General features: G+C 40.0%; 1 protein-coding gene and 1 long non-coding RNA gene across 2 annotated transcripts; one reads left to right on the forward strand and one right to left on the reverse strand.

Annotated features, from left to right (window-relative positions):
- The first annotated feature begins 521 nt into the window (after positions 1–521).
- On the forward strand, positions 522–8,575 carry ACTR8 (actin related protein 8). The gene is made up of 13 exons (XM_051627838.1): positions 522–749; positions 949–1,119; positions 1,659–1,769; positions 2,024–2,128; positions 2,765–2,938; positions 3,465–3,558; positions 4,179–4,311; positions 4,632–4,785; positions 5,296–5,391; positions 5,992–6,132; positions 6,550–6,814; positions 7,126–7,289; positions 7,885–8,575. The coding sequence occupies exons 1-13, from the start codon at positions 627–629 to the stop codon at positions 8,026–8,028; spliced, it is 1,875 nt and encodes a 624-aa protein (XP_051483798.1). The 5' UTR covers positions 522–626; the 3' UTR covers positions 8,029–8,575.
- Positions 2,550–10,656, reverse strand: LOC127388382 (uncharacterized). The gene is made up of 2 exons (XR_007890366.1): positions 8,902–10,656; positions 2,550–3,002 (listed from the first exon to the last, which is right to left on the reverse strand). It is a non-coding gene; the product is annotated as an uncharacterized LOC127388382 (long non-coding RNA).
- Between the last annotated feature and the right edge of the window lie 1,103 nt (positions 10,657–11,759).

An 11,759-nucleotide genomic window follows, 5' to 3' on the forward strand; every position in this document is an offset into this window, starting at 1 on the left:
CACAAGATTACTAGCTTTTAAAATTGCTGTGGAACTGCAGCCTTCCGTGTAATAATCAGATCTTCCTCAGCTCCGCTCAAACGTCGCGTCTCCATGAAGGAGCCTCCCACTCGCAGATCAGGTGTGTACAGGTAGGTCGGTCATCGTTAGTTCTTCACAGGTGTGTCACGTGTACATCAGCTCTGCTATGGTATTTTTTTAAGTTGTTGGAGGACAGTACTGCCTTTCCCCCGGCCCCACCGCCAGGAACAGCCCAGCTGGCGGGGTTTGGCTGCCGCTAGGTCAGACCTCTCGGAGCGGCTCCCCGAGCTCTCTGCTTGCCGCTGCTCGTTCCCTCGGCGCAGGGGCCGGGACAGTCCTCCGGGACAGTCCTTCGGCGCAGCCGCTGCCTCCCCACACCCCGCTGCGAGCCGAGCCAGGCAGCCCGGGACAGGCGCCGTCGCCGCCGAGGGGACGGCTGGAGCGGCGAGCTCCCCCCGCCCAGCCCCGCCGCGGTACCGGAGGGGCGGTGCCGGGCGCGGGTCCGCCCGCTTCCGCGCCAAGGCCGGGCCCGGCACCGCGCGGCCCTCGCAGCGGCGGCTTCCGCTTGGCGGCCGGGCGGGCCTGGCCCCGGCCCCGCTGCGAGCATGACCCAGGCGGAGAAGGGCGAGGCGGAGAACGGGAAGGACAAGGAGCGCGACCGGGAGCGCGAGCAGCGCGGCGTCAAGCGGCCTATCGTCCCCGCCGCCGTGCCCGAGTCCCTGCAGGAGGTGAGACCCGGGGCGGTGAGGGGCAGAGCGGCCGCGGCGGCCCCGCAGGGCGGAGCTCGCTCCTTCCTGCCCGCCGGCTGCGCTGGGGCTGGCGCGGCCTTTTGACGGCCCGGGCGCGGGGAGGCGCCGGGGCGGCTGGAGGTGGGCGCGGGGGCTGCGGGACCCGGGCTGACTGCTGTGCGCGTTGTGGTGCTTCCAGCAAATACAGAGCAACTTCATCGTGGTGATACACCCCGGCTCGACGACTCTGCGGCTCGGGAGGGCCACGGACACGCTGCCCGTGGGCATTCCCCATGTCATCGCGCGGCGGCACAAGCAGCAGGGACAGGCGGCCTACAGGGACAGCTGGCTGCTGCGGGACGGGCTGAACGTAAGCCGGGGCCTGTGCTCCCAGCGGGCTGCAGGGGAGCTTTTCACTGCGCGTTCTCTTGCTTTTTTGGTTCTGTGATGCGTGTCTTCCCCTCGCGCGTTACATTTTTTCATAGAGGCATACGTCTCAAGACAAACTTTTTTCCCCTTTAATGTGCTGTAGGTGCCACTTTACTGGCGTCAGTAGATGAGCATCAGCCTTAAGCTGGGGCTTTGTTTTGTTCACAGTGAACTAAACCTAATAAATTGACTAGTTGAGGGTTTGTACACATGCGTTTTTCTGCGCTGTGTCCTGAGCTCATCACTCTGGAGATGAAGTCCTATAGCCATTACAGTCAGTGAACATAGTCAAGTTGACTTAGACAAATACATGTTAGGAGCTCTGATATTACAAAGTTTCTTTAAAAATAAGTATATATTCATTTTACAAACCTGTCCTTTATGTAGTCTATCAACTAGTTATTTCATTGTTTAATAATAGTTTTAGTATTACCAGTATGCAGCAAGTATTTACGTTGGGTATTTGTGAGTTTTGTTTAGAAACCTGAAAGTACTGAGCAGAGACAAAATGGCCTTAAAATGGTGGATCAAGCAATATGGTCCAAAAAGATGTCAAATGGTGCAAGGCGTATACCAGTGTCACCTGATCAGGTAACCCATTGTTAAGATTTTTATTAAATTGTTTGTTCATGTCGATATTTGATGTGATGTTGTTTCGGTGCACAAGAGTAGGTATATTTATACAGCAAAGATAGATAGTGCTGATGTGTGCTCTGTCTCTGAAGATCTGAGAAAACAAAGATTTAAAATGGGCTCTGTGTGTGTGGCTTTTTTTTTTTTCTTTCATGCATAAAAAGTGACTGGTAAAATATTTCTTAGCAGCATTTGTTTTGATTGAATTCCAGGCCAGGTCATACAACAGACAGATGCGGCCAGCTATTTTAGATCACAGCTCTGGAGCCAAGTGGACAAACACATCAAATCATCCTGAATTTTTGGTAGGAGAAGAGGTAAGATTAATTTCCTCACTGAATTGAGGCTTAGTATTTTGTTTTAATACAATTGTGTTATCATTAGCAGTTTGCTATCTGTTGATATGTATTGAAAGGCATATAAATGTGGTCAAGCAGTACATGAAAAGCTTTACTATAGACTAACTGAATATTTATCATCATTCAGAAAGACCAGTTTCCCTCATTTGCCTAGCAAGTAACCTGGATCCTTTGCTGCTGTAAGTCACTGTTTCTGCAGGGACCAGATGAGAGCTTTGTGTGTCTTTTTTCAATTCAGAGAAAAAGCAAGAAAATTATAAAAGGATCGGTATGTGGAATCACTGCTGAGTAGTTAGGTATTCATGAGCTTCAAAAAGTCTTTAAATTATTTTAGTTACTAATTTGAGATAATGGAAAAATAGACTGTTATGTCCAGGAATGTGAACATTAAAACAGTTTAAAACATTTATTTAATGTCTTTTTATTTTAATGCTTTATAATACAACCCTGTTAAAAATAAATCCACTTAGTTGTTTTCATATCAGTCTGAGTGCTGCTGTATGTCTGTTGTATCTGCTTCTGAAATATTTTTCAAGTACTTGTACCTAATCTTTTAGGAAGAGCAATCCATAGGACACTGTCTCCTATTTTCAGGCACTGTATGTTAATCCACTAGATTCTTATAATATACATTGGCCTATTAGAAGAGGGCAGCTGAATCTCCACACAGGACCTGGTGGCTCCCTCACGGCTGTATTAGCAGACCTTGAAGTCATATGGTCACATGCAATACAAAAATACCTGGAAATACCACTGAAAGACTTAAAGGTGAGCTGTCATCACATTCACGTGAGCTTCTGCATCCACTCTGTACCCACTTCTGAAGATGTTACTATAAAAGAGAAACAACCTTCTGTTACTGGTAGCTTTTTACGGGTGGTTTTCCTAGTAAATACATTCTATCTGCTAGTTCCAAAGACTTCATGTGGAATTCCATGCAGTCTGTAAGACAAAAATTGCAAACCTCTACCAAGGAGGTTTGGAAATCCTATATTAGAAATTTCACAATCTCGTTGTTTGGGTTTGTTGTCTTTTTTGTGATGACTGAAAACAAGGCAATTGATGAATGGTTGCCTAATACTTGCATAAATTTCTTCTCCTTGCAGAACATCTGTTTTTCTTATAACTGATGTGCTTTTGAACATCCTAGGGGCCTATAAATTCTTAACTTGGTACTTCACTCCATTTCTATAATTTTGCTTCTTTTAATAACTTGTATATTGTGCTTTCTACCTTAGCATCAGGCATCCAAGAATGTAAAGAGCTGGCTTTAATTCACTGTTCTTATCTCCAGTACTACAGGTGCATTTTACTAATTCCAGACATCTATAATAAACAACACGTGAAAGAATTAGTAAATATGATCCTAATGAAGATGGGCTTCTCAGGTAAAATCATACATAAGCAAGCACTTAGTGATAATAGCATAAAGATATTTTTTGTCTTTTAAGGCACATTTTTGCACATCAATCCCAGTTTGGCTGGGACTAGCACTTTTCATCTTTTTCTGTTCCCACAACTGTTATTTCTTCTAATGGGGCAAAATGGTTGGCTGACATTGAAATAAGTTTCTTGGTTTGCTCTTAGATATTCCAATGGTGGGCTTCTCACTTCAGCTGAGATGAAAGTAGCAATAGTCTGATTTCTCAGGTGTTTCTAAAATGCACAGTGTTAACTCTACAGAGAATTAAGATTCTTAGCCTTTAAAACAAAAGCATATGATGTAAGATGCTGCTACTGTCCTCTCTACAGGTTTCAGAGTTGGCTTAAGTGCATACACTAAATGTAGAAGAGCAATAAAATTCAAAACATTTTCTCAGGACTTTAAGGGCTTACTCAATAAAAAGTCGCCAAGTCCCTCCACCCCACCTCCACTAAATATACAAACTTTCAATGAAGAGTCAGACTATTAGTAGATTTTAAAATACATTAAGATATCCCTTAAATGTCAGCAACATGGCTCTAGGATTTGGCATAAATTGGATACAATTTCTTCTCATATTGCTAGGAATTGTGGTACACCAGGAGTCTGTCTGTGCTACCTTTGGAAGTGGTTTAAGCAGTGCATGTATAGTAGATGTGGGAGATCAGAAGACAAGTGTTTGCTGTGTGGAAGATGGTGTTTCCCATCGCAACACCAGGTATTTTTTTATTTTTTAATATGCAGAATTATTATAGGTATTAGTTGCTTACCAAATACTTGACTTTAAAAACAAGAAAGCTTTTGTATAAATACAGGGGTTTTTACTGTAAGCCTTGCAACAGAATCATGTTATAATAGGAACCTTAAATAATTCTGATGTCTTTAAAAGAGGAAAATAGGCAGAACTGATACCATGCTCTGCAAACCATGTGGAAGTCATAGGTACACCAGGAATGTTTTAGACATGCTGTGACTCTGTGTGCTACTATAGGTCAGTATTTCAGCAAATAAATAATCTTTCTCTCCTCTTTGCTTTAGGTTGTGCCTTGCATATGGAGGATCTGATGTGTCAAGGTGTTTTTATTGGCTTATGCAACGGGCAGGATTCCCTTATAGAGACTGTCAGTTAACTAATAAGCTGGATTGCTTGCTTCTTCAGCACCTAAAAGAGACATTTTGTCATCTAGACCAGGTGAGAAGGGACAATAGTGTATTTTCCCAAGTAATTTCTTTTTCCTTTACAGTGTGCTACTCTAGTAAACCTTTCTGTGCGTCTACAGTTGCTTGTAAATGGAATAAAATGTGGTATTTCATTTAGAATACTGGCAAAAGCTGGAGAAACTTTAGACTTGAAGTATTTGTAACTTGTTTTAGATTTCTTCCAGTCAAAAGGAATTCCAACTCTCAGAAAGTTAGTTTCTTTGTTCTTATTACTGAAAGAAGCTGATAGTAACTGCATATTTGCTGGTTTTCAACTTCTGTTTTGTGACATCTGCCAGCAGGTCTCCTTTCTGTACAAACTCCAGTTTTAGAGGCTTAGGCATGTAGAAAGCTGAAGACTTAAAAAGAAATCAAGAATAGGTAATTGGAATTAATAGTCTGAAGAGTTTTTTTCCTTCTTCTTGTTTCCCACAGTTTAAGTAGATTATGCAGCTTGATACACAAATATATAAAATTGTGTTTACATCATTTTTTAACATAGGATATTTCTGGATTGCAAGACCATGAATTCCAAATTCGTCATCCAGATTCTCCAGCTTTATTATATCAATTCCGATTAGGGGATGAAAAATTACAGGTGATTCTCTTTGTTTTTATTATAAGAATTATATTCAGTATTCAGAATCAGGGCCTCAATTTGTATTTGCCCTATGATTTATGGACTGTTCTTAACATATGCTTGTTGATAGTTTTAAAATCATTTACTGTATGTGTGAATGGGCCTAATGACTCATTAGTGGATGCGTAAGACTTTCTCACTAGCTTTAGCCAGAGTGGTTGTGGCTTCAAATATAATAAAATAAAATAAAATATTTATCTTTCAAGTGCAAGGAATTAATGCTAATTATGCCAGTTTTTCAGCTCGTCATTGAATTTTCTAATTTTTTAACTGCATTTTAGTGCTTACTGATTATATGATGCCAGAATCTGTAAAGAAACTTACATAAGTGTACAAGTGTATTTATTTGCTTGTTTTTTAAATATACAAAGCTGAAGACACTTCAGCCTTTTACAGACCTATTTAGGAAACAATGTATATTTAATTTTGAATTATGAGAAAAACAGAACAAGGTTTTTCTTTTTTTTTTATAGTAAATGCCACCCCCCAAAAAAAAACCACAACAACAACCCACAAAAACCTATGTATTAAAACCATGCCAAATCTCTCATTCTTCAGGCTCCAATGGCTCTGTTTTATCCAGCAACTTTTGGAATTGTTGGACAAAAAATGACAACTTTGCAACACAGGTCACAAGGTGACCCTGAGGATCCTCACGATGAACAATATCTGCTAGCCACACAAAGTAAGCAGGAGCAGGTATGTGAATGCTAATTTTATTTTTCATTATGTATTATTTAATTAGGAAATAAAGTCAGGACTCATTAGCTCATGTCAGAAACCAAAGTTCGTTACCTAGGTCAGAAGCATTAAAGAATTAATTTAGAGTAAGGAATTATGGGTGTCTAGACAAGGCTTAATTACAGCTGTGTATTTTCAGAGTCTAAGAGGGCTTCATATTATGGCATTGATGAATCTGATGGAGTTCAAGATAAAATACTCACTTTGAAAGTGGGGATTAAAATGAAAATAAAGTAATTATGCAGTGCTTAACCTTTTTGTGCAAAGAGATGAAGGAAAGTACAAGGGTGCTTAGTTAAGTCTTTGTATTGTTCTGTTAGCTGCTGAAGATCTTTTTGCATTTTTCATAGTTCAGTGTGTTTTCTCATTTTTAAGTCTGCAAAAGCTACAGCTGATAGAAAATCTATGTCGAAGCCTGGTGCGTTTGAGGGAGACTTGAGAGGCCAAACCTCAGATATTTCAGAGAGGATGTACCCACAAGAAGTGGAACTGGGGTCTTCCCAGAGTGATTGTATGATATCTGGAAATGATTCAGAGGAACCTTTAACTGCACACATGTCCAGGAAAACAGCAATTTCTCAGTTTGAAGGCAAAGCCTTGGGCCTTGACAAAGCCATTCTTCATAGTATCGACTGCTGTGGTAAGAATGACATTTGTACAGTTCATTAAAATCCACACATCAGTGTGGATTTATGGTAACTCCTATACTTTACCAAAGTAAGATGTATGTCCTGAAGTTTAATCATCTCTAGAGTAGCTACACTATTTACACTATTCCTTATCTTTGTTGAGGTTTCTTGAGCTAGACATTTTGAATCTCCAAGGAACAGAAAAATATTTTTTAAAGTAAACACTGATTTATTTCTGGTTTAACTTGCAATAAATTCTTTATAATACAAACACAAGCTGTATAAATTTAAAAAAATATTTCTATATATCCATTCATTCCAGCATCTGATGATACAAAAAAGAAGATGTATAGCTCCATTTTGGTAGTGGGAGGAGGCCTTATGTTTCATAAAGCTCAAGAGTTTCTTCAACACCGAATTCTCAACAAAATGCCTCCTTCTTTTAGAAGAGTTGTTGAAAATGTTGAAGTCATCACAAGACCTAAGGTATACTGTTGATTGATAGCTAAATGTTTAATAAACTGTGGTTGGTTGAAATCTCCAAAACATGAAAAAAAAAATTCTGCTCATTCAAAACCACAGATAAATTGCATATCTGAGGAGATTTAGGAAAGCTTTCAGCTCATAACATAGCACTCTCCAATTAATAGGCAGGAGGTTAGAGGGGTAGCAAGTCTTACTAGTATTGATCACCCAAGTGCTTATTATCTAAAGGCCATATTCTTAAAAAAGCATTTGGTACAGGCCCATGGAGTTAGCCTGTCTGCTCAGCAAGAAATTCCATTAGGGTTTTTTATTACTGTTAAAGTAAAAGGAAGGATGGCATTAAAATAGCAATTGTCATTTGGAATTAATCAGAAAAAAATTGTAAAATCAAAACTTGAATATTTTTCAACTTCACTAAACACAAAATATTCTTTCCATATTTTTATCTCACAGTTTTTTCCTGAATAATCTTGAAAAACTTCTCCCTTTACTCCAAGATTCTTAGTGGTAAACACTGTTGGAAAAACTAGGATACAAGTTTGGAGAACTATGCAAATTTACACCAGTAATTGTGTGCAATGTGTTTTGAATTTAGGATATGGATCCTCGCTTAATTGCATGGAAAGGAGGTGCCGTTCTAGCCTGTCTGGATACAACCCAGGAGCTGTGGATATATCAGCGAGAGTGGCAGCGTTTTGGTGTCAGGATGTTACGAGAGCGAGCTGCGTTTGTATGGTAATGGATGTGTGTACAGTGGAGCATGATTAACTGAAGATTCCTTTCCCCAAATGCCTTCTCTTTCAAGTACAGATGTATTAATCTTCTCATTAATACAGATGTATTAATCTGCTGATAGATATTTTTGTATTTTATTAAAACTAACTTTAACTGAAATTTTTCTAGTACAGTGTCTTCAGCATTGTTATATTTCATCTTTTGAGTAGTAGGCATTGAATTCTGTGCACAGAGTAGCACACTTATCTCCAGATTCACTACATTATGTTATATAGGTTACGTATATTAATATTTCACAGTGTGGGAATTTGAGGATTAAGATATTGACATGGCAGATGTTAAGCCAAGATTCGTTCCAGGTCCATGCACACAGAAGCAATAGCTGAGGAGTGCAGGTTGTGGTTTTGATGCCTTACTCTGATTCATGCTCCAGTGTTACCAGAAGGTGAAATTGTTATATAAGCAATCGTGGAAAAAGTTAAATGGAGAACCCAAAGTACAGTTGCTGTTGGTATTTTGTTTATATAATAAATTATAGTATTCAGTGGAAACACTTGAGAATGTGAAAGTGAAGTGTTTTTTCTTGCCTGTTATCATCAAAAGCTGCTGCCAGCTTTTCATTGTCTATTGGAATTATCCAGTTGTCCCTGTTTAAATATAATACACTCAAAACAACTAGATGCGTTTTTATATAGCCAGCACCAACCTCAATCCCATGCTTTTTACCACAATTTTGACACTCAAATATCCATCTACAAAAACAGTTTGCAAATATATTGTGGAAAATCTGCCAAATATACATGAGTGCAACAGAAAACACTGAGCAGTTTCTGTTTAGTTTGTATTAAATAATGACTCAAGAATGAGAAATACTCACCCTTTGCACAGAGTTTTTTAGACTTTCTGTAGGCCTTGGGCAGTCATATCCACCCTTAGAAAAGTAAGGAATTATCTAGGGGAAAAAAAATAAAGTAGAATATTTCCGATGCACAGTTAAATGAGATTTCTGCACAGATTGATTTCTGTCATGTATTTCCTTCTGTACTACAGTTTGGGCTCCTGACAGAAGTGCTGTTTCCTAAAACTGTTACCAGATTTTCTTGAAACAGTTACCTTACATCTGATACAAATAACAAAAATACTTTCCTGCATCTAAGTCCCACCCTCTAATAGGACTAACACTAGCAGTGCAGCATTAGTATTGCTCACAAAAACTCACCCATCTCTGTTATAATGTACTTCTTGAATTGCATGACTGCCAGTGACACTTGTTTTAGCATGCAACTATTCCTACAAATATTTAGCAAAAATGTGAAACATTAACTTCTGTCCTCAGTTGAAAGACAAATTCAAGGATGCAAACATACCCCCAAGAGTAAAAGTTTTCCATAATGCATTCAATGAAATGCAAAGACATTAAATTTTGTCTTTTTAAAAGGAGGTTACATTACAAAATTAAGGTAACGATACTATTACACTTTATGTAAATATGTACTTTTCACAATAAAGGATTTTAAAGTGCTTGAATGATATATTTAGGTACTGCAGCCACTTTTGAGGTTTACTAGGCAACAAAAACAATCATAAACTACTTTGTGAAAGTGATTATTATCTATTTTGTGAAAACAATTAAGAAAACTAATATTAACTGCTGGAGAAATAGAAGGGTACCATTCTGAAGTTTACATGGTAGCTGCAGCAATATTTGAGGAGTTCACTAAGAACAGCAGAGGGAATATGTTCATTAATATTTAAGCCCCAAGTACAATTGAAAGATTGAAGAAGAGAAATTGAGCAACTTTCTCAAAGGAAGACTTGCTGAAGATCAGAGAGCTCAAACTTTGGTAGAAACAAACTTTAAAACTAAGTTTTTCACTGTATCCCTCTTTTACCACTGAGTAGTAGGACACCTGTGAACAACCAGATACATAAAATGCTACACATCAGCAGTGTGCCAAGGGACAAAATTCAAATAATTACAAGGAGAAGCTTAAATTTTGTATGATCAGGTCAACAACACATCAACCACATGTGTATTGCAGAGAACTGTTAATATTGCATTTTTTGCTTTTGTGACTGTATTTACAGTGTCTCTAATAACTGACTTATTTTTTCTATGGCAAAAGAGAAATGAGTTATGCCCTTTATGCAATAATTAATTTCTTCTTTTGTCTTTGAATCTCAAGCACAGAAGTTTCTATGCTTTTTTCCGAGGAACATATTTCGAATTTCAATATAGAACATCTTGTCATGAACCTTTAAAAAACAGGTTAATAGAACTTGTGCACCACTGACTGCCCCAAGAAGAAGGTAGGTCTGTGGGGAAGAAGTTCTATAACAGGGCATTTTTTGAGCAGAACTCATTGAAAGTGAAGAAATCACAAATTAACAACTTTTCTTTTTCTGTAGGAAACACAAAAATAACTAGTGATTCTTGTTCATGTCTCTACAAATAGCTACATATTTACTCACAGTTCCACAGGGGATACTCATTAATGGAAAAGAGTGATTAATTATTCAGAAGTTCACAGTTTGGTGCCTAAGTATGAATAACCAACCAGAGACTGTTAATTATTTTCTGCTTATCTAAGAGCAAAAACATTAACAACCAATTATCCCAGAAAATAATTAATCATCCCATACAATCCAAGCAGAGTGATAAGGAAGGACTTGGGAAAATAATCACCATCTACAGGCAATATTGAAGGCATTGTAGCAGAGACTATTGTCATTACAAAATGCCTGAAGAAAGTGTAACTTCTTGCAACAACTATCTCGATTAGTCTTCATTATAGCATCATTATTCTACCATGAGAGTTCTAAAGGGGAAAACAACACTCTTGGATTCATCCTCCAGCAGCCCAGAAAAGCAGCAGCACTGGCTCTTCACACAATTCTGATCCTTGGCCATTTCCCATGGAATTTTATGGGATCTTCTCCCCAGTACCAACTTTTAATGCAGTTTATCATACAACAAACATGCACTGAAGTCAGATATGCTGAAGACACTTAGAGGACAAAGCCAATAGAAAAGTTATACGTCAGTTACAAAGGCCCTGTAGTATTTCTAGTACTTTGGCTGCCCGCTGGGATACTCTTGAACACACACATTTCAACGATGACTATTAAAACCAAGTAGCAGTCACTGGTAAGGTTAACAAGTCAGTTAACACAAACTGATGCAGTGGCACAACTCGTACTATTTGCTCAAGTCCAACCCCGTGTTCACCTGGAAACACGCAGGTAAGGATCGCAATTACACCCTGGAATTGCAGATTCGAGCAGCCCTTGAGCCCTACCCCTACAAGCGGCACAGACCGCCCGTGTGGCGGGTGAGGAGCAGCAGCAGCGGCGCTGCCCGCGCGGCCGCCTCCCCGCGAGGGGAGAGGGGCTTTCCCGCCGCTTCACCTCGGGCCGTCTCACGGCTCCCAGCTCTTCCTCAGAAAACGGTTTCGCACCCAAGTTGACAACCCCGTCGAATGTATTTGCCTTAAGGAAAAAAAAAGAAAAAGAAAGAAAAGAAAAAAGAAAAAAGTCCTTTTGTCTAACCCACGCGAGGTGAAAAAAAGTGAAAGCGCTCCCTGAAAGTTAGAAGGAGGGGACGGGGATGTCCCGCCGCGCCACCGGCCCCTGCTCCGGCCGCTCCTGGACACCCGCAGGCGAAGCTCGGGGCCCCGTCTCGGCCGGCGCGCGGGAGCGGAGGCAGCGGGGCCGCCCGGAGGCTCCAGCGAGGTG

This window comes from Apus apus, chromosome 9 (assembly GCF_020740795.1).
Source record: "Apus apus isolate bApuApu2 chromosome 9, bApuApu2.pri.cur, whole genome shotgun sequence".
Classification (NCBI taxonomy): domain Eukaryota; kingdom Metazoa; phylum Chordata; class Aves; order Apodiformes; family Apodidae; genus Apus; species Apus apus.